This window comes from Monodon monoceros, unplaced genomic scaffold (genome assembly GCF_005190385.1).
Source record: "Monodon monoceros isolate NGI ecotype Baffin Bay Population unplaced genomic scaffold, NGI_Narwhal_1 Super_Scaffold_4, whole genome shotgun sequence".
In the NCBI taxonomy this organism is placed as follows: Eukaryota; Metazoa; Chordata; class Mammalia; order Artiodactyla; family Monodontidae; genus Monodon; species Monodon monoceros.
This window is the reverse complement of record NW_021703781.1, coordinates 18,876,305-18,899,269: the sequence shown is the minus strand read 5'-3', so window position 1 is coordinate 18,899,269 and position 22,965 is coordinate 18,876,305. Positions and strand designations below refer to the sequence as shown.

The 22,965-nt window shown below is 35.6% G+C and overlaps 1 protein-coding gene across 5 annotated transcripts in view; it reads left to right on the top strand.

Moving 5' to 3' along the window:
- HERC4 (HECT and RLD domain containing E3 ubiquitin protein ligase 4) overlaps window positions 1–22,965 on the top strand; it is a 137,880-nt gene that overhangs the window by 112,073 nt on the left and 2,842 nt on the right. For 2 of the 5 annotated variants that reach the window (XM_029201250.1, XM_029201255.1), the window contains exons 20-26: window positions 6,356–6,522; window positions 7,169–7,235; window positions 9,660–9,742; window positions 13,130–13,313; window positions 18,331–18,433; window positions 19,311–21,629; window positions 22,134–22,211. In XM_029201250.1, coding sequence (XP_029057083.1) covers window positions 6,356–6,522; window positions 7,169–7,235; window positions 9,660–9,742; window positions 13,130–13,313; window positions 18,331–18,433; window positions 19,311–19,519 — 813 coding nt within the window. In that variant the 3' untranslated portion in view covers window positions 19,520–21,629; window positions 22,134–22,211. Of the gene's footprint in view, window positions 1–6,355; window positions 6,523–7,168; window positions 7,236–9,659; window positions 9,743–13,129; window positions 13,314–18,330; window positions 18,434–19,310; window positions 21,630–22,133; window positions 22,212–22,965 lie in introns of those variants that run through there. The other 3 variants (XM_029201251.1, XM_029201252.1, XM_029201256.1) reach the window with 3 other exon arrangements.

Genomic DNA, 22,965 nt, shown 5'->3' with positions numbered 1-22,965 from the left:
ATATATATATATATATATATATATATATATATATATATATATATAAATATATTTTATATATGTATTTCTGTATTTTTCTTATTATGATAATGGGTATGAAGTGGTATCTCACTGTGGTTTTTTAAAATTAATTAATTAATTTGTTTATTTTGGCTGCACCGTGTCTTAGTTGTGGCACGTGGGATATTTGCTGCGGCATGTTTACTTGTGGCATGCAGGCTTCTTAGTTGCGGCATGCATGTGGAATCTAGTTCCCTGACCAGGGATTGAACCTGGGGCCCCCTGCATTGGGAGCATGTAGTCTTACCCACCGGACTACCAGGGAAGTCCCTCTCATTGTGATTTGATTTGCATCCCCTACTGGCTAATGATGTGCTTGTTTGGCCATTTGTATGCCTTCTTTAGCAAAATGTCTTTTTAAGTCTTATACACTTTTTTAATTGGCTTGTTTTTCTTTTTGTTGCTGAGTTTTAGGAGTTCTTTTATGTATTCTGGATACTAGACCCTTGTCAAATATATGATTTGCAAATATTCTCTCCCAGTGTATGAATTATCTTTTTACTTTCTTGCTAGTGTCCTTTGATAACAAAAGTTTTAAATTTTGGTGAAGTCTTTTTTTTGTCTATTATGTTATTGCTTGTGCTTTTTGGTGTTATAACTAAGAAACCATGGACAAATTCAGGGTCATGAAGATTTACCCCTGAGTTTTCTTCTAAGAGTTTTATAGTTTTAGCTGTTATATTTAGGTCTTTCATCTATTTTGAGTTCATTTTTGTCCATGGTGTGAGGTAAGAGTTCAACTTCATTCTTTGCATGTGAATACCTGGTTGTCCCACCATTGTTTGTTAAGTCTTGGCACCCTGTTGAAAATTAATTGACTGTAGCTATATGGATTTATTTCTGGACTCTCAGTTTTATTCCAGTGGTGTATATGTCTATTCTTATGCCAGTACTACACTGTCTCGTTTACTATAGCTTTGCAGATTTTAAAATTGGAATGTGTGAGTTCTCCCACTTCGCTCTTCTCGTTCAAGATTCTTTTGACTATTAGCGGTCCCTTACAATTCTGTATGAATGAATGAACTGTATGAATTTTACAGTTAGCTTTTCCATTTCTGCAAAAAAGGCCATTGAGGTTTTGATAGAGAATGTATTGAATCAGTTTGGGAAGTATGGCCATCTTAACAATATTATCTTCTAGTCTATGAACATTGGATGTCTTTCCAGTTATTTAGGTCTTTTAATTTCTTTCAGCAATGTTTTATAGTTTTCAGTGTACAAGTCTTACACTTCCTTGGTTAAATTTATTTCTCTGTATTTTATTCTTTTTGATGCTATCGTAAATGGAATTATTTTCTTTATTTTTAGTTCATTGCTACTGTGTAGAAATAGAGCTGATTTTTTGTGTTGATCATGTGCTGAATTCATTTATTAGCACTAATAGTTTGTTTTGTGCATTCTTTAGGATTTCTGTATACAAAATCGTGTCATCTATAAATTCAATAGATTTAATTTTACTTCTTTCTTTCCAATTTGTATACCTTTATTTCTTTCTCTTGTCTGATTGCCCCACCTTGAACTTCCAGTATGCTTTCAAATGCAAGTGGTGACAGTGGACATGCTTCTCAATTTTTCCCGATCTGAGTGGAATGTCAACTGTGGGTTTTTCATAAATACCTTGAATCATGTTAAGGAAATTCCCTTCTATGCCTAGTTTACTGAGTTTATTTATCATGAAGGGGTGTTGGATTTTATTCATATGTTTTTTTCTGCATCAGTTGAGATGATCATGTGGTTTCCTTCCTTCATTCCATTATGTGATATATTACATTGGTTGATTTTCTTATGTTGAACGACATTGCAGTCCTGGGATAAAGCCCACTTGGTCATGGTGTGTAATCCTTTTAATGTGCTGCTGGATTCAGTTGCCTAGTATTCTGTTGATGATTTCTCTGTTCTTATTTGTAAGGAATACTGCTGTATAGTTTTCTTTTGTGTGTGTGTGTGATGTCGTTGTCTGGCTTTGGTGTCATGGTATACCTGACCTCATAGAATGAGTTAAGAACTGTTTCCTTCTCTTCCATTTCTTGGAAGAGTTTGAGAATGATTGGTGTTAATTCTTCTAAATGTTTGGTAGAATATGGTCTCAGGTTTTTGTTGGTTGGAAGGTTTTTGATTGATGATTCAATCTCTTGTTATAAGTTTCTTTAGGTTTTCTAATTCTTCTAGCGTCAGTTAGTAGTTTGTGTGTTTCTAGGAATTTGTCCATTTCATCTGGATTATCTATTTTGATGGCATGCAGTTATTTATAGTATTCTCTTATAATCCTTTTTATTTCTCTGAGGTTGATAGTAATGTCCACACTTTCGGTCCTGATTTTAGTAAGTCTTCTCTCTTTTTTTCTTGGTCATTCTAGCTAAAGTTTTGTTAATTCTGTTAATCTTTTAAAAGAATCATCTTGGGGCTTCCTTGGTGGCGCAGTGGTTGAGAGTCCGCCTGCCGATGCAGGGGACATGGGTTCGTGTCCCGGTACGGGAAGATCCCACATGCCGCGGAGCAGCTGGGCCCGTGAGCCATGGCCGCTGAGCCTGCGTGTTCAGAGCCTGTGCTCCACAACAGGAGAGGCCACAACAGTGTGAGGCCCGTGTACCGCCAAAAAAAAAAAAAAAAAAGAATCACCATTAGGTTTTGTTGCTTTGTGTATTGCTTTTCCATTCTCATTTCATTTATCTCCACTTTAATCTTTATTATTTTCCCCCTCTGCTAGGTTTGGGTTTGGTTTGCTCTTCTTTTTGTAGCTCCTTAGGATATAAAGTTAGGTTATTTATTTGAGAGATTGTTTCTTTTTAATTAATTAATTAATTTTTTTATTTGGCTGCATCAGGTCTTAGTTGTGGCACACAGGATCTTCGTTGTGGTGCGCGGGCCTCTCTAGCTGTGGTGCGTGGGCTCAGTAGTTGCAGTGCACGGGCCCAGTAGTTGTGGCACACGGGCTCCAGAGCCCGTGGGCTCAGTAGTTGTGGCACGCAGGCTCTCTAGTTACGGCACGTGGGCTTAGTTGCCCCGTGGCATGTGAGATCCTCGTTCCCCAACCAGGGATCGAACCTACGTCCCCTGCATTGGAAGGCAGATTCTTAACCACTGGACCACCAGGGAAGTCCCCTTGTTTTTAATAGATGTTTACAAATATAAAAACTTTTTGAACACTGCTTTCCCTGCATTCCGTAAATTTTTGTGTGTGTATTTTCATTTTCAGGAGTCTCTTAAGTATTTTCTGATTTCCCTTGTGATACCTTCTTTGACCCATTGGTTTTTTTAAGAGTGTGTTGTTTAATTTCCACATCTTTGTGAATTTTCCATATTTCCTTCTGATATTGATTTCCAGTTTCATTTCATTATGTTCTGAAAAGATATATTTTATGATTTTAATCTTTTTAAATGTAGTCTTTTAAAATTTATTGTTTTTCTTTGTTTCCCATAATACTTCTTATTCATCCAGTTTTCTTGTGTTTGTTTCTTTTGTCTTTTTCTTGTGGTTCTTGGCTGTTTATTATTTTAGAGTGTGACACTGAAATGCTACCTAGATACTTTATGTGTATGGGCACTGTGTACTGGCCCTATTCATAGAGTGATTAGGTAGGTGGGGGCCTCTCAAGGGCGAACCCTCAAATGTCAGCATATATAAGTTTTTTATTCTTTGTGTTTACAGGAAAGGTTGTAGCCCTGGCTGTCAGTGTTCTAGTAGTGTTCCAAACACTGCAAAGGGAAGCTAGGATTCTCACTGTTCACTGTACAGACCTTCATTTGATCCCTTTGTTTTTTGTTTTTTGTTTTTGTTTTTTTTTGCGGTACGCGGGCCTCCCACCGCTGTGGCCTCTCCCGTTGCGGAGCACAGGCTCCGGACGCGCAGGCTCGGCGGCCATGGCTCACGGGCCCAGCCGCTCCGCGGCACGTGGGATCCTCCCGGACCAGAGCACGAACCCGCGTCCCCTGCATTGGCAGGCGGACCCTCAACCACTGCGCCACCAGGGAAGCCCGATCCCTTTGTTTTTAACGCAGCACCCTGACCATCAGCTACCTCAGATTCCAGAGCCTCTTTAGTTCATCCTTTCCAAAAAGGCAACAACCTTTCCACCAAGCATCCTATTTTCAACCCCACTCTGATACCTCTGACTTTCAGATTCTTATGTTTTACTAACTGAGCTACCTGGACTACCTCTGACTTTACAGGTATTAATTGGCACTTCCAGTTCCTGAGCCTACAGGACAGATGAACTTGTTTTTTACTGGCTTTCCTCTAAAAGCTACTGTTTCAGTTTTTTCTGCTTTACCGAAACAGACAAGCTATCCATTTACTTCTCATATTTTGAAATATTGAAATCTCTTTAGTGCTATTAAAACCCTCCCCTATTCTTTTTTTCTTGTGGGTTTATGCCATTTTTGGTCCTTTATTCTCACTTAGAGGGATTTCTGGAAGAAGAGAGATTAACACATATTCAGTCTGCCCTACTTAAGAAGGACTTTCTAAACTTCAACATAATGTAGGACATCACAGAAGAAAAAGTTTAATTTGACCAATGAAAAATATGATATAACAAAACATAAAAAGCATATATGTAACAAAGATGACACAGGGTAATAACCCTGACATATGATGAATTCAGATACAAATATATAAGTAAACACTAGCCCCCAAAAGATAAATGGGCCAAGTATACAAAGAGGCATTTCACAAACACACAAATCCCTAATTTTCAGTATCACTAATCGTAAAAAATATATAGTAAAACAAGTTGTCATTTTTTAAATTCAGAAATATGTTTTATGTGTCTATGGTATGTGTATGCAGATGAAAATGTGGAAAGATAGTCATTTTCCTGGACTACAAATGGCGGTACAAACTAGAACAGTTGTGGAGGAAAAGAGTTTGATAGTATGCTTAACTTTCCTTTGACTTTGAAATTCTTCCTTGCAAAGTAGAATTTCTTCTAAGGAGGTATTCCAAACTACGGACCAAAATATATGCAAAAAAGATGCCCATCTTCTTTTGAAAATTACTAGCTAATTCGAATAATATTTATTGAGCCTTCACTGTGTGCTTCAGGAACTGTGCTAAAAGTATTTTACATACATTATTCCACTTAATCCTCACAACAACCATATGAAATTAATACTACTTTTATCTTGAAAACACTGAGGCTAGATAATGAATGAACCAGGTCTGGAGCCCCAGATCTAGTTTAAAAATTGTTTGCTCTTAATTGTCATGCTTACTGAATTTCCTGTGACCATATGTTAATTCTCTAAAGATTACTGGGGTGGGAGAGGTGAGAGGAATAAGCATTGTTTTTAATATTTTAATAATCTAAATGTCCAACTATAGTTAAAATAGCTAACTTAGTAAGCCATGGAACTTTTATATGATATAATATGCAACCATTAAAAATTGTGTTCTGGAAGAATTTTTTTTTAATTAATTAATTAATTTTTGGCTGCTTTGGGTCTTTGTTGCTGCGCTCAGGCTTTCTCTAGTTGCAATGAGCAGGGGCTACTCTTCATTGTGGTACGTGGGCTTCTCACTGCGGTGACTTCTTTTATTGTGGAGCATAGGCTCTAGGCACGTGGTCTCTAGAGCGCAGGCTCAGTAGTTGTGGTGCATGGGCTTAGTTGCTCTGCGGCATGTGGGATCTTCCCGGACCAGGGCTCGAACCCGTGTCCCCTGCATTGGCAGGTGGATTCTTAACCACTGCGCCACCAGGGAGGTCCTGGAAGAATATTTAATGACATAAGAAAATACCTGTGTTGTAATTAGAAAAATGAGAAAGCCTTAAATATAATGTTTTAAATTATTTTTCTGAACTTATAGTAGATGGAAATACATTAAAAAAATTTTAAATCGTTGTTTTTGGGTGTTTCTAAGTGATTGGATTACAGGTGTTTAATTCATTTTCTTCTTTAGGTTTTTTATTTTCCAAATTTTGAATGTGTATAATTTTTTAAATCAGAAAAAAAGTTCTAGTAATCATTTCATTTATTAATGTAATGCTTAAAGATGTGAAAACGATTCTATTTCTGGGGAAAAAGCCAGTTGTGAAATTATATATTTAGTATCCTCTCAACTAAATTTTAATTTTGTTTGTCCCAGAAAATACGTTGAATGCAAATGTGCAAAAATACTAACAGTGATATTGTCCCAGGGAGATGGGAATGAGAATGAACTTTTTTCCTATTATTCATTACTTTTTTCTGTGTCTCCAAAACTTTCTACCACAAGTATGTGTTTTTGTAATCAGAGAAAGTTTAATGTTTTAACTTGGAGAACAAGTCTTTACTTATTTTTCCCTTATAATTTTAGACATTTGAAGACAGTGATTTGTTCCACTTGATTGGTGTTATCTGTGGATTAGCAATTTATAATTTTACTATTGTGGACCTCCATTTTCCTTTGGCTTTGTATAAGAAACTGCTAAAAAAGAAGCCATCTCTGGATGATTTGAAAGAACTAATGCCTGATGTTGGGAGGTTAGTTGTACAAAGTGGCAAGAGTGGGGTTTAGAAAATAGGAAATGGGGAATGTCCAGAAGCTTTCCTTTTAGGAATAATTATGTTTCTGTTGTTCTTGTTGAATTTCCAAAATAAACTAATAGCCCTTCTAATAAAGGAAAACCCATTGTGTTACTCAGACTGAGAATTTTCTGCTGAAAGCATTATGTGTATAAAACCATGTACTGAATTTTTAGTTTAACAATACTTTGTGAATATCTGATAATAAATTTAGGAAGGTAATGTTTCCTGAATGTAGTTAAATGATTTATTTGGACTTTTACTTCTAATCACCTTCATTCCTACATGTAATATGTAAAGTTTCTTTTTATTTATTACATAAAATGGAATAAAAATTGTATATAAATAAGAACAAGTGTTGAAAATAGGTGGATACATGCTTTTGTATTCAAAGCAGGAGATGAAAGCCTTAGAGTAGGTTTTTTTTCTTCAGCATTGTTTATAAGTTTGCCATTGTACATCCACCATTCTGAAACAAATGTAAAAGTACAAATTAACAAAAGGATTTGATCAAGAATGAATGAAAATATATACTTAGTCATAAGCAAAATAGTCAAAATACTCAATAATATTTTACTTCAAAGAAACATATATTGTTTTTCAGAAGCATGCAACAGTTACTGGATTATCCAGAAGATGATGTTGAGGAAACATTTTGTCTTAATTTTACGGTAAGATGAAAAGACATAGAGTAGCCTGAGTGTTCATCATCCCTTTTTATTTATCAGCTGTGCCTTATGGTTTTTCTTTATTTTGATGGATGGTATTCTTAAAGAACCCTTTAGCTAACATTTATTGAGCATTAACTATATGCTAGTCACAGTACATGCATTATTTCATTTAATCCTCGTAATCCCAAGAGATAGGTATTATTATCCTTATTTTACATATAAAGAAAACTGAAAACAATCATCACACTTCAGAGATAGTATTTGTATCCAGCTCTGTGACTTCAAAGCCTGTGTTGTTTAACATTATACTAAAGATCTTTACAAATCCAAGGGGTCCTCTTTATTAAAGTGTTCATTTTTTGAGTCTGCAATTACAAGAATGTTTAGAGAAGCATAGGTTATTGTAACATGAAAATATTCACTAATGAATTTGCCACCTAAAAGATTAATTCCCACTCAGATATCCCTTTCACACTAACATTCATCCTTGCCTATTTAGTCTTACGGTTGGATGCAATACAAATACAAATACATTGGAATATTATTTGAAAGATGAAATTGCAAATCTTGTAAAAGATGCAGAACTTAATTCTCTGAGAGGGGTGTTCAGTAAATCATCCAGTTACATGCAAAGCCACTGACAAATGAGAATCTGGCAGAAGTAGACTAGTTGACAACTAAAGAAGAGAAAATCAGCAAGGATTATAAGTCACTTCAGAAGTAACAATTTCAGTATTATAAATTAGACTCTTGGGAAAATGGTAAAACCTTCAGTTTTTCTTTTTTTATGTCTTTTCAAAAACTTTGTTTGTCCCCCACCCCTAAACAGTTCTCTTTATGTTTTTATGGTCAAAGCTGACAAAAGATACCATATTCCACTATCACACAACTTGCCAAAAAATTATATGCCCCCTCAATAAAGTTTATCCATTCTTTGATCATTTTAAGAATTGGCACATAGTTTAGTTATAAGAAAATTTGATAGATTTAGGGGAAATAAGTTAATTTATTTTAGTAATGTTTAATAGTTTTCAAGAAAAAAAATTCTCCTTGGACTTCCGTTTACTATGAAATTTTAGTTCTCCTTTTCAGTTGATTCACTTATAACCATGTCAGTTATTATTGAATCTTTACTGTTCATCTCAATTGACTGAAACATTGGGTTCCAAGCAATTTAATTTCTGATTTATCAATCACCAAGTTTGTGAATGCTTAGTATATCTAAGAACTGTGGTAATTGAAACATTCCTTCCTACTACCATTTCTTTCCCAGACGTTCAGTGGCTCTTTATTACTTGTAGAATAATAGCTTTATAATGGACTTAAAAGACCTTTGTAATCTGGCTTTCTTTCTAACTTTCATTGTATCCTTCCATTCATACTGCATTTTGTCATGTCTCACAATATTCTTTTATATACCTTACCATCCCTGCTTTTTAGGGGCATACTTTTTTTTGATATTTGCTCTCATATCTATTCTTTTGTTCAATCTCTGCACTCAGTCAGAAATTTCCACCCTCTCCTAATCTTTCAGAGCCCTACTTACCCTTCCAGGTGCTTTTCAAATGACATTTCTTCCTCAAGGTTTTTAATACTTCCTCTAGTTAGAAGTAAGTTTTCTTTCTTCTGTGGTCTGGTAGTATTTTGTTCATGTCTGTATTATAGCATTGATTTTATTATAATGAGTTGTTTACATATCACATTTCTCCTCTTTTATTAGATAGTAAACTCCAGAGCAGGGATTTATTCATCTCTTATCATCCCACTCCCACCATAGTGTTTTATAGACAACAGATACTAAAAAAAATGTTTTAAAAGAAGAGGATAATATTCCAAAAAAAAGGGAATAGGAAGAAGAAAGATTCAAAGGTGGGAATGGTAACATTAGGAAAATGAGTACACTAGTAAGGGAAATTAAAAGTTTCAAAATAACCGACTCTTTATAGACCAAATTAATGGCAAACTGGAAAAACAACTTGTAATTAAGAATGCAGCAAGGAAGAATTCAAGAGTAGCAGCTATCATGTGGGAAAAATGCATAGCTAGTCTAAACTGAATGCATTCTGACTTCGAGTCTTTCACTTGTCCGTGGAAAACATCCTTTCTAATATTTTACTCCTATAGTGACCCTTCTGAAGTTTTACACATGATAAATACTCAGTTTCCTGTTTTTAACAAACCAAACACTTGTTGATTTGTAATTAGTTAGTCAAGGTAGGATTTCAAACTGCCAGAGAAGATGAAGATTTCTAGTTGTGGCTTTATGCAGAATTCACAAATAAGCTTATGGTAGCAGAATTTTACTGCAAATTTATTACTTCTTATATTTAATGAGAGAAAGGTAGATTATAATAATAGGTTATTAAAATAATCTAATAAGTTTTGAGTCTGACATTGACTTTTTTTAAAAATTTAAATTAATAGATCACAGTTGAAAACTTTGGTGCAACAGAAGTGAAAGAACTGGTTCTAAATGGTGCAGACACAGCTGTTAACAAACAAAATCGGTAAGTGAATTATAAGCAGCATCAGTGGTAGTAAAAAGATTCAGTAGGCATTTTCTTCTGTATTTAGAAATATGTCACAACCTTAAGTTTTTACTCAGATAAAACTTATTTTGAATGGTAAGGACGTAATTCATCTTCCTTTTGCTCCTTTTAAGATATTAGTAAAGGGATTAAAAGATCATTAACAACAAGAACAAAGAGAAGGGAGAGGAGACAACAGCAAACACGTTTTTGGAAGCTAGAAGCCAGTGGTGCCTAACTTCAGCCAGCCAGAAAAAGCTGCAACATAAGATGGACTGGGAGCCAAGAAGGCAGACAGTTCATATTGCAGAACAGAGGCCTCAGGCACTGAGAATAAAAAACAGGTTAAAATGTGTATGTCTGTGGAGTTTAAGGGGAAGCTGGAAACAGAAAGATTGGCTGTTATAAGAAGCAGTTAGAAACCCATTTCCCTTAGTACACAAGTAGCTGGCAACTTCCCCTCTCCAGCCTAGGCAGATTGGAAATTTACATTATGGGGAGATTGAACTAAAGGAACTGTGGATTTGAGGGCAGTTAGGTACAGCCAGGGACAAAGGGCTGAAATGAAAACAGGGAGATTAAGTGACAGTCTACAGCTCCCTCCTCCTTGACACTCTATATTGGAGGATTCTTCTCTGGGAAAACTGCCTAACTTTTAAATGTAAGTGAATAACCAAAGATCAGTAGATATTTAAGAAAGGACCAAAATAGTGAAAAAGAATGCCAAGGAAACACAAACAGTGTAGGATGAAAAACAAAACTTCAATGAAAATTGAAATCAGTATCCTCAAGATGGTAAGAGTGGCATCCATAAGGATACTATTAAAAACTGAAAAAAATTCACTGAAGGAAATGGAATGAATGAAATTTGTCAAAGAAATGGTACGAAAAAAAACTTCCCAGAACTGAATGACATGCCTTTTAAGATGGAAAGCATGTGAACTGAAAAAACATGCCAAGGCAAAAATACATGAAATTTCAAAACCCAAAGAAAAAGGGACCCTAAAACCTTTCAGAAAAAAAAAAAGCAGACCATACGCAAAGAATTAAGAATCAAAATAACATCAGGCTTCTAAAGAATGACACTGAAGCTAGGAGATCAAAATTCTGGGAAAAAATTATTTTTAACATAGAATTCTATATTGAAACTATCAAGTATGTGGTATATAAAAACATTTTTATACATGCAGAGTCTCAGAGAATTTACTTCCAGCGCATTTTTCTTAAGAATGTGTGGAGGATGTGTCTTACCAAAACAAGGAATTGAACCAAGAACGAGGAAGACAGGGAATCCAAAAAAAAACAAATAGAGACAAAGAGAAACAGCAGTGTGTACATGATTTAGAAAGAGCAGTCAGTCTGCGGTAGATCAAGAAGATGGAGGGCTCCAGGAGGAATGTCTTCAGGAGAAAAATGCAACCTAAAATATTTGAATGAATCTAGAGGAGATTGACATTTCTATTGAAGTTGGAGATGAGGTAGCAACCTAAGGGAAACAAAAGTTCTTTTTAAGAAAAGTAATCATAGAATACTCCCTAGCTGAATATTTATAATCATAAAAATGTTAACAATAAATATTGAACCAATATTCAGTATTCACTGCATCAGATAATATTTATAATTGTAAATCAAGGAATAACAATAGAACTGTGTTGAAGTTTGAAGGTAAATATCAGAAGGAATAGCAAAAATAGTTAATAGTTTTCTTCAAATTGCCAGGGACTTGATCCAAATGATTATAATCCTGATTCTACTACTTAGAAGCTGTATAACTAAGTTTAGGTAAATTAGTTTATGTCTCCATGCCTCATAGTCTCTTTTTCCGTAAAATGGGATGATAAATTATACATACTTCATGGGGTTATTTTGAGGATTAAATGAGGCGATAATTTTAAAATGCTTAGAGTAGTACCTAGCACATGTATGTGCTCAGTAAATGTTGGCTGTTAGGATTATTACTGTTTGACATTTTAAAATGTATATACTTCTACTTTGATAAAAAACAAAGCTGTTTTAAAAATAATGTGAAAATAATTTAGGTCTTTCTACTTACCCTTTAAAAAAAAACTTGGTTTTGAAAAACTTTGACTATGATTTAGAAAGATTGTTTTTTTCAGCTTTTAAAGTTTCTATTGTTGGACTAATTCTTTAAGTTTCTAACAAATATTGTTTCCCATAGATTATTTAGAAGTAATTTAAAGAATTTTGATCTTCGTACTGCCAGTCCTAGTTACATAATGAAAGTGTTGAAGGCAAAAATGTTAGCCCATAAAACAATTTAACCTTTTGTACTTAAGAGACTTACCTAGTATAAATTTGACTTTCTCATTAGATTAATTATAAAATTATGCATTACAAAATTATCTGTTTCTTCTCATCAGAACCTTATGCTGATAAGCATATGCTATTATTAATTTTGCCTTAGGGCCACCCAGTTTTATAATATCTTCCTTTAAACTTTTTTTTTTTTCCCTCTTTGTAAATTCAGTTTGGTATTATTTTAAACTTTGCTAAAATGATTATCTGTAGATGACTAAATTTACCAGTATTCCCATTTATAGAATCATCCTTTTTAATTTGTAAAACAGGAGTATGAAATATCGAAATCCTCTAGTACCCATTCTCATTATTGGTTTGACCAGATAACTCATAAAGTGTTTGTGGCTAACAGAACAAATTGAATAAAATTGTAGTTCTAATTATTGGGTAAAGGGGTTTCCTTTTGTATCATAACAGGAAGAAAAGCATCCAAAGTGTTCATGTGTATGTGTGTATTTATATGTATGTGCACATACATTTGAAAAGAAACTGCACTTGTAATCTTTAATGATTATCCTTAAAGAATACTTAATGTCCCTCTTGGGTTTTTAGTTTTTTAAATAAATTGTGTTATCAGATTCCTTGAAACCCAAGGAAAAACAGACTGTAGTCTGTCAAATAGTCTGAATCCGAAGCTCTCATTTTTTTTGGTCACCTAGTGTTTTTAAGAGGTTATTCTTTTTAGGGATGTATGTGGAATGGTACGTATAAATTCTGAATAATTTGTGAATTTAAAAAATTTTTTATAGCCATTTGTATCATCATTCTCCCCATTAGGAAATGAAATCTTTCACTTAGAAATAGCCTAAGAATGGCTGTAAATGAGAGATTGTACATGCCTCATAGATATACCAGATTTTTGTATAGAAAGAATAATAGACTTCTTCATAAAGACTTTGTCCCTTTGAACCTTACTCATACTTTCTCAGTTTTATACATAAGTAGCAAAAAGTACAGCTGCATTCAAAGTTTTAATAAGACTTCAATATGTATTCTCTATAAAAAATGATTTTTATATTCTGTGCATGTGTGCTTTTTCATTTCTAGGCAGGAGTTTGTTGATGCTTATGTGGATTACATATTCAATAAATCAGTGGCTTCCTTATTTGATGCTTTTCATGCGGGCTTTCATAAGGTCTGTGGAGGAAAAGTCCTTCAGCTCTTCCAGCCTAATGAACTACAAGCAATGGTTATTGGAAATACGAATTATGACTGGAAGGAACTGGAAAAGGTAGGGGAAAACAAATCTCTGATATTGTTTAAATGGAAAGGCAAAAGGAAAACATGGCTTGTTGATGGAAATCTTGCTCTTTCATTTATTATTTTCCATTTTACACTATTTAGTACTATCGTTTTTATAGGAAAACACTGTACCCTTCTTACTCCACAATGAATGAATTTTAATTGTATGAATTAGATAACATTTTTATGTCTCTGGTATTGGTGGTATTCATATAGAAAAATATTATCTATGATAGAGGCTGAATAGAAGCCCCAGCTAAAACTGAATGGGCTTTCATTCTGCCTCAATCCTAGGAAAACCATTATGAAAAGCACTCACAGTGATTAAGATCTTTGTTTCCTTTTTTTCTGATTAGTCTCAATGTTAAGTTTTTTATCAGAGAATAAATAATACTCATGATTTTCATTACTGATGCCTTAACCAATACAGGAAACTTTAGGGAGAAGATTGGGAATTTTTAAACAACTTTTTTCTTTTCTATACAAGTAATTCTCAGATATTTCTTCAGATAAACATTTAGTGAAAAGTGCTACGTTAGATCAACTTTAAGAAAGATGTATGCAGGGTTGATCTGTACATTTTTCCATCTTTGTAATCTAGCAACCTCTGATACAGCTTTTGCATTAGTAGTTCTATACTGTATACCTGTTAAGTTAGCTAACATAAAAAAATATGTTATTAAGTCTAACAAGGATACAAAGCATTAGGAACTTTCATACATTGCTGTTGAGAATACAAATGATACAGCCACTTTGGAAACAGTTTGACATTTTCTTATAAAATTAAACATATATTTGTTATTACATTCTCTAGCAGTTCCATTCCTAGATATTATGTTCAAACAAAAATCTATAAACAAGGGAGGAAAGAAGCATTATTGTTTAATGGGTACAGAGTTTCAGTTTTGGAAGATGAAAAGCTTCTGGAGATGGAAGGTGGTGATGGTTGCATGTAATGCCAATGTATTTAATGCTACCAAACTGTACACTTTAAAAAGGTTAAGATGATCAGCTTCAGGTTATGTGTATTTTACTACAGGTTTTTTTTTTAATTATGTTTTTAAAAATCTGCAAACAAGTCAAACAGCACAGATATCCTTCAATGGGTGAATGGATAAACCAACTGTGCTGCATCCATACAGTAGAATACTACTGTGTGTTAAAACGGAAGGCACTATTGACACATGCAATGCCTGAGATGACTCTCAGAGTCCTTATGCTGAGTGAAAGAAGTCAGTCTCAGAGAATTACATACCATATGATTCCACTTATATGACATTCTTGAAAAGCCAAAACTATGGTGAACAGGGGCTAGGGATGGAGAGAGTGTGACTGCAGAGGGGTAACACAAGAGAGTTCTTTGGGTTGATGGAATTGTTCAGTATCCTGATTGTGGTGGTGGTTTATCTCTACATGTGTTTCAAACTCATGGAACTATACACACATCAGAAAAAGTCAATTTTACTGTGTAATAATCTAGGGAATAAAAGTTTTAAATTAAAAATAAGTTAGGACTTCTGGTTAGACGTATTGGAATAAACACATTTTTCTCTGCTCCCTCCCAAAATCTCACTAGAATGACAATAAAGGAATAAAAATAGGAATAATCACCCCCACCCCCCCCCAAAAAAAACACAGTGAGCAAGAGAAAAAATAGTTTTAGAAGATAGAAAGTAGGTGGATGGGGACTTCCCTGGTGGTCCAATGGTAAGGAATCCACCTTGCAACGCAGGGGAGGTGCATTTGATCCCTGGTCAGGGAACTAAGATCCCACATGCCGCGGGACAACTAAGCCCGCCCGCCACAACTACTGAGCTCGCACGCCTCAGCAAGAGAGCCTGCACACCGCAAACTACAGAGCCCACATGCTCTGGAGCCCCCACGCCACAACTAGAGAGAGAAAACCTGCATGCCACAACTAGAGAGAGACCCGAACAGACAGTGGCACCATAACGAGAAGATCCTGCATGCCTCAACAAAGATCCCGTGTGCTGCAGCTAAGTAAGACCCGATGCAGCAAAAAAAAAAAAAATAAGGAAAATAAATAAATAAAATAAATATTTTTAAAAAGAGAGAGAATAGGTGGATGAGTTGAGTGACTTAGAACAAAGAAAATTGAATTCGAAGCCTCCAGAGGGACAGGGTTGTCAAGGGGCAACCCGTGTCACAATGTAGAATCTCTGAAAGGCTCAGGAATTGGCACATCATGCTACTGTAATGGCAGGGATGCAGGGCAGGGCTAAGAGCAATAGGATTACTTCAGAGCTAACTTAAGGAATTATTAGACCTCTCACATCCCCTTTCCTACCCAGCAAAATACAACTCTGGAGAGAGGCTTTAGAATCTGGGAAAACAGGTAGAACTGAAGCTGGCACTCAGAAAGCTGGTAGCCAGGCTTAAATCCTCTAGGAAGGAGAGTGAAGATTCCTTTTTGGGGGTAAATTGATCTGCTGAAGAGAAGAAAGCTGTATTGACTTTAAGGATACCCCAGTGGAAATGGACCCCACCTCTAGTCACTCTACAATGAAAACAATGTAATGACCTCTCATCACACTTTAGATCCTACACAGTTTATCCTTCTTGCCTCATCTTCTTTCATTCCTCCTCTCACTCTGCTTCAGCCTTATTGGCTTCTTTGCTGAGCCTAGAACCCTCCAGTCTTGTGGTCTTTCTATTTCCTGTGCCTGGAATTCCCTTCACCTTGGTAATTCCAAATGTTTCTTGCTCTCATTTCCTTTATGTCTTTATATCTTTTCAGAGACCTTCACTCGGTAACTTACTAAAAATTGCACACGTGCACATATACATCCCTATCTCCCTTCTGTGCTTTTATTTTTCTTCTTTGAATTTGACTAAATAAAACTTAAATTGTCTTTACTGTCTGCTGCTCCTTACCCCCCACTACAAATGTAGGCACCATAAAGGCAGGATTTTTTTCTCTGTGTTCACTGCTGTATTTCCAGAGCCTTAGAAGGGTACTCAGCAAGTAGTTAAAACCTTGCCTGAAGATATAACTGATAGAAGTGTTCATTCAGTAAGACAGGACATTTTTTTAAGTATATTTTAGTGTACTTAGTATACTTAGTTTTTTCCACTGTGTATCTGATTCATTATAATTTCATTGATTATGATTTATGACTTTAGATGCTCTTCTTCATCAGGACTGTGTAGACATTTCCCCAGAACCATCTTGAGGTTTAAAAAAAAAAGGAAAATAGAAAAAACTAGGCATCCTCCTTTCATTTCCCCACTAACATGGTCACAGACTAATTCAAACAAGTTAATACATCAGCTGATTTCTAAAATTCAAACCATTTTCTCCAAACCTTTATAAATTAATAGCAAGGGCTTCCCTGGTAGCACAGTGGTTGAGAGTCCGCCTGCCAATGCAGGGGACATGGGTTCGTGCCCCGGTCCGGGAAGATCCCACATGCTGCGGAGCGGCTGGGCCTGTGAGCCATGGCCGCTGAGCCTGCGCGTCCGGAGCCTGTGCTCCGCAACGGGAGAGGCCACAACAGTGAGAGGCCCGCGTACCGCAAAAAAAAAAAATTTAATAGCAAATATGTTGTGGATTTCTCAGGCGTTCAGTCATTGAGATAATCATGGCTACAAAAAGAGCCCCAAATTCAAGAAGCCCACAAGCAAATATTCATTGAGCCCCTACTGGTTGCCTGATACTATGCAACAGATTAGGAAGAGAGCAGTAAATAAGATTGAGACATGGTCTTTGTCCTCTAGTAAGGAGGCTGGACATTAAGTAATTGAACTGTGATGAATATAAAGGAAGGGAGTTTAGTGAATGGTATATAAGGAGAAGCCTGACCTAGGCTACAGAAACTGGGAAAGCGTCTCATAGATGGTACACTCCACCAGGTAAGTAAGAACTTTGTTCACTGAAGTTTCCCCATGGCCCCAAACTTTGACTAAAGCTCATTATATATGTGTTGAATGAGTCAATGAATGAATTAGGTGACATTTAATCTGAACCCTAAAGGATAAATAGAAATTAGCCTGATGAACAAAGAAAGGAGTGTGTGTTAAAGGGGAAGTGTATTAGCTGTTTTGTTGCAAATTACCCCAAAACATAGTGGCTGAAAGATGACAGTGACATTTATTGTCTCACATAGTTTCTGAGGGTCTGGAATTCAGAGGTGTATTTAGTCCAGTGATTTTAGCTCAGAGGTCTCTCACGTGGTTGCAGTCATAATACTGACTGTTGCTGTTAGTCATCTGAGATTTAAGGATAGAATTTCCCTTCCAAGATGGCTCACTCACATGGCTGTTGACCAAAGGCCTCAGAATCTCACCATGAGGACCTCTCCATGGGGCTGTTTGAATGTCCTCATGAAATGGCAGCTGGCTCCCCCTTAGAGTGAGTGATCAAAAAGAAGCTAAAGCCACAGAAGTTTTTGTCATCTAGCCTCAGAAGTCATGCATTCTCATATCTACAATATCCTAATCATTAGAGGTCAGGTCTGCAGTGTGGGAAGGGACTACACAAGGGCATGAATAGCAGGAGGCAGAGATCTTTGAGGGCCATCTTGGAAACTACCACAGAAAATTACCGGTGTTGCTCTTAGAACCATTTATTTTTTAAAGAGAAGATAGAATAATACAAAATAATTAGTATGACTTCTGTTCATCAATATAGGGAAAGAAAATTTTATAATTATTACAGATACTTAATTCCATGTTGAACTTTAATCCATTAATATTTTAGTAATTCTGGTTTATCCTTTAAATATTTACTTTGGAAGATATTACAATCCTATCATGTTCTTTGAATTGGGAGGTGGGAGACATTTCTGCTGATTTCATACATACTTTCTTCCCTTTCCCCTGGAACTAACAATTGCAAAATGCCCAAGAAGTAGTAAGTAGTTAACTGAATCACATGAGTTTCAAACACCTGGACAATGTTAGCTTTATGTGCTAAGGAAGCCAGTTTGTCAGATTCGAGATAAAACATCTCTCTTAATATTAATAAAAGGTTGTGTTGTTTTTAGAATACAGAATACAAAGGAGAATATTGGGCAGAACATCCTACAATAAAAATGTTTTGGGAAGTATTTCACGAATTACCATTGGAAAAGAAAAAGCAATTTTTGTGTAAGTATTTCTAATTTTGTGTTTTATGAGAATGGAATCTAATAAACTTATTCTCACAGGAGATTAATTGATTCATTTTAGTGGGTAAGGTTTTTTCCTTATTATACCAAGGTCCTGTTTTTAATTTTTCTAATCTACATTATTACATGTGTTTTCATATTTTGAAAGCTAAATTCAGTTAGCTTCCAAAATAGAATTGTTTCTTTCAGATGAAAGAAAACAATTTATAACACTGATTACAATAAACTAGGGATGTAATTCCTTTTAGAATTTCTAAAATGATCTCTGCAATGTAGCTCTTTTCTGTGTTCAGTCTTCATTTTCTTTTTCTCCTTGCTTCTGCATGAAAACTTTGGGAATTGGTATAGAAAATAGAACTCTTCTATTCCAGGACTTCTCTTATTTATAGCCTAATCTGTGTCTGTTTTGCATATCATAGGATGACAGGTCATCTTCAGTGATTTGAGATTTGGCTGCCGATTATAAATTTCTGTTTAAAAATGACAGAAACAAGACAAGTAGAAAAAGGGATCATAAAACTGCATTTTGTTTATAAACTAGTTCTAAATGGCTATTCTTTTCAAAAAGAAGTTTTCTCAGAGTGTTTCAGGGACAGTAGTAATTCATGTACCAAACATTTATTAAGCATCTCCTGTGTGCTAATATTAAGATTACACTTTTAAAGAAAAAATATTGTTTGGATGTGTCTCAAAATCATGCTTCCACAAATTCTGGAGATAGGCTTCCAATAGAAGTAACATTTCCATTAGAGCAAATGTTACTGTAAAGCTTTGCTGTGGTGATTGTCTTAATAATTGATACTCCATATTGTTGTTTTGATAAAAAGTAGTTGGCTCAATGGTTTTTTTCTTGGCAGTATTTTTGACAGGTAGTGATCGCATTCCTATTCTTGGTATGAAGAGTCTAATACTAGTCATCCAGTCAACAGGAGGTGGTGAGGAATATCTCCCAGTTTCCCATACCTGTTTTAATCTTCTGGATCTTCCAAAATACACGGACAAAGAAACTCTACGCTCTAAACTGATCCAAGCTATTGACCACAATGAAGGCTTCAGTTTAATATAACTTTGGAGTTATAACTATTCAGTTTACTGCAAAAGCATTAAACTATTAGTGTGTTTTTTTGTGGTGATGAATCCAGCAAGGTGACAGAGGTACTATTATAATTCTTACTTGCAAAATGTTCAATGCAATGAGTATTCATGAAAGCCAAAAAACATTAAAGGAAATGAACAAACTGTGTTAATATTAAACTTACTGTACAGAACCATGGATTTTTTTTTTGCCATCTTCCAATAAACATACAAGTATTGTGAATACATGGAAGTTTTACTAACATGAATTTTAAGAGTTTGCATATTTCACAAATGATCTGGTGTGTGAGTGCATGAAAATGTTGCTTAATTTTTCTTCAGTCACGGCTCAAAAACCTCTAACTTTGGCCTGCAATAGTCATTTGATTATTTTTTCATTTTGTAAATACTGTTAAGTTTTGTAATAAAATAGTTATGTTCTGATACCAGTACAGTTTCTATGGTTGTAATTGAACTGAGCTGACTTTTAAGGGTTAAAAATTATTATGTAAACCTTATTCTGAGAATCTATGAAAGCAAAAAATTAGTATGGTGAAAATAGTCTTTGCTTTTTTGCTAGAATACATGTCCTTGTGCAAATCTAAATTACAAACAGAGTTCTCTAAATAACTTATAGTTCTTTCCTTTTGTGACTCTTGAGATACTATTGATAAATGGGAGGTTATCAGAAAGCTTAATATTTAGTAATGGAAGAACTTTGTCCTACAGTTGCCAGAATACAGTCACTGACTACTGTGAGAACCAGTCACTGGGTTATAGCTTTTAAAACTATTGATGCTGCAGGTTGGTATTTAAATGGAATTTTCAGTGCTTTAGAACTGTTTACTTGGATTTTAAGAAGCATCTTAACAGTTTTATGGTGCTGATGCTTAATTATCTCCTGTCATTAAATTGTAACACTGAGTGATGCAACACATGTGACTTTCTGCTATAATGCAACTGTTTATTTTTTAAATGCCATGAAAACTGTTTAAATATTATTCATTGGTTTAATATTTAAACTTTCATTGGTTCTCACAATAAGATTCCAAATTCTTCAAAAAGAGTAATGTCTCAGGGAAGGTCTCTTAAAATTTTGGATAGTTCCCATTCCCATACAAATTCATCTATTTTATAGAGGTCCCCAAGTCTCTTATCTGTAATTCTAAAATCCAGAACAACTCTGGAAAAAAATTGTGTATATAATTTTACAGCAAAACCTGATCTGAACTGTTGAGGCTATTTATGGTATTAAATGGGACTGTTCGTACGTTTTACTGTGGCAATGTTTAATGTTTGATTACTTTCTGTGTTTGATCTAGGTGCTGCCTCAGACCTCTGTGGGTTGCTACATTATGTGTGCTTTAAAAAATTATTTAACATTCATAATTCCAAAATGCTGCAAATGAGCCCAAGGGTTTTGGAGAAGGGATTGTGGACCTGTACTTCTATTAACTTCATTTATTATTTTGTCTGCGTTGGATCTTTGTTGCTGCGCAGTCTTTCTCTGCAGCAAGTGGGGGCTACTCTTCGTTGCGGTGCACGGGCTTCTCACTGCGGTGGCTTCTCTTGTCGTGGAGCACAGGCTGTAGGTGTCCGGGCTCCAGTAGTTGCAGCACGGGGGCTCAGTAGTTGGGGCGCACGGGCTTAGTTGCTCCACAGCATGTGGGATCTTCCCAGACCAGGGACTGAACCCGTGGCAGGTGGATTCTTAACCACTGTGCCATCAGGGAAGTCCCATGGATGCCTGTACTTTTCAGTAGTTTAACTTAACAAACTTTGGTGGACCATAGGTGTCTTTCTATAGATACAAGCCCTAATAATTTTCCTTAAAGTACATTTTTCCCAATGAAAATTCTTCCATGTATCTGTTGTTATACTGTTTCTCTGCACATCCATTCCTTGAGAATATTGATTATTCACATCGAAAACTAAATGTTACGTATCAGATGCTTTTTTTTTTTTAGTAACCTGTTTGCTATGAAGCTCACCTGTGAAATAGCAGCCACTTTGGATTAATACAGGTGGAGTTCGTTTAACAGATATTTTAACAAGGGCCTGACGTCTTACCTGGGAACACAACAGTACAAGGCATAATTTGGGTAAGTCTGATATTTTCCTGTTTCTGTTGCTGCAGACCTACAGTAGAATTAACAGCAGGGAGATTCATGGTAGAAAATTAAAATACCACTGAAGATTTTTCAAATTGCCATTTGCTTATTAAAAAGCAACAAAAATACCGAGCTTTATAGATTAGAAAGTAGGCAGATGCTGAGTTCATTAAATTATAAGGACCATGATTAGTGAGTTGGCTGAACTTTTGAAAATACTTGGCCTCCACACAGACCTATTTGTAAGAGCAACTGTATGTTTTTAGCTCCCCTGTTTTAAGTCAGTAGTAATTTTAACCAATAGCCATTGTTCAGACTGACTGAGAAGGCAGTAGAACCAAGACACACCTTTAAGTTGGCATGAAATAAAACCAGAATGTAGTTGTCAAAACAGAGACCTAAATTAAGAGCTCCAGCCTTCACATAGGGCCCACTCATAAGGACCATTCAATAGGGTTATTTCTAACAGGTTTGGTTTTTTTTTTTGCACTGTAGATGATCTTCACTGCATTTAGTTTAAGCAAGTCTTTTGATGAAGTGTAACATGTAGAAGACAGTCTTCCTCCGCATATGGTGAGCTCTCTGAAAGCACGGGCGAGTGGCCCTGCTCCCAGCCTCTTCCCAATCCCCAGCCTGTTTTGCACTTGGGCCACATCCAAACTCCTTATTATAGAGTTTTGTTCTCTCTTCTGAATAGTTCAGTAGCTGCCCACTCTTACACCGCTAACACTTCTAGAGATAAATTGGGAATAGTCTGTTTGTTTTATGTAAGTCTGCCTTACCTTCCCTGTTAGGCCAGCCCCCGGGAATGGAGTGTTAAATGCAGAAGGGAACTCCCCAACTCCTTTCCCTTCTCAACCCTTACTATACTTTTGAATCACCTGGGGCTACTTCTTAATACTATGTGCAAGCCCCACCTTAGGCCTGTTAAATGTCACCTGTAAGAGGTGATGCTCAGGTTACTTTCAGAAATTTCCCAGTGATCTTTAATCCCAGTTGGGAGGCACTTAAAAAGAGGAGTCATTAGACCATTTCTCCCCATTTCTGCTAGCATCCCAAGGCTGACTCTGTTCATTTTTAAGGAATCGGAAGAGCTTTTTGATTATGTCTAGGAGTTGAGACTTGTTTCAAATAAAATTTATCAAATAATGCTGTAAGGCAGATGCTAATTAAACCATGTGCCATTAATTAGGGTATTGTACCAGTGGAATATATGATGCATTAACCAAGGGAAGTGGAAACAGCATTGAATACATGGCTTTAATTAAATCAGGTCTTGCCAGGTACTTGATTACTTAAAACGACCACGTACCCTCCTTTTTAAGGT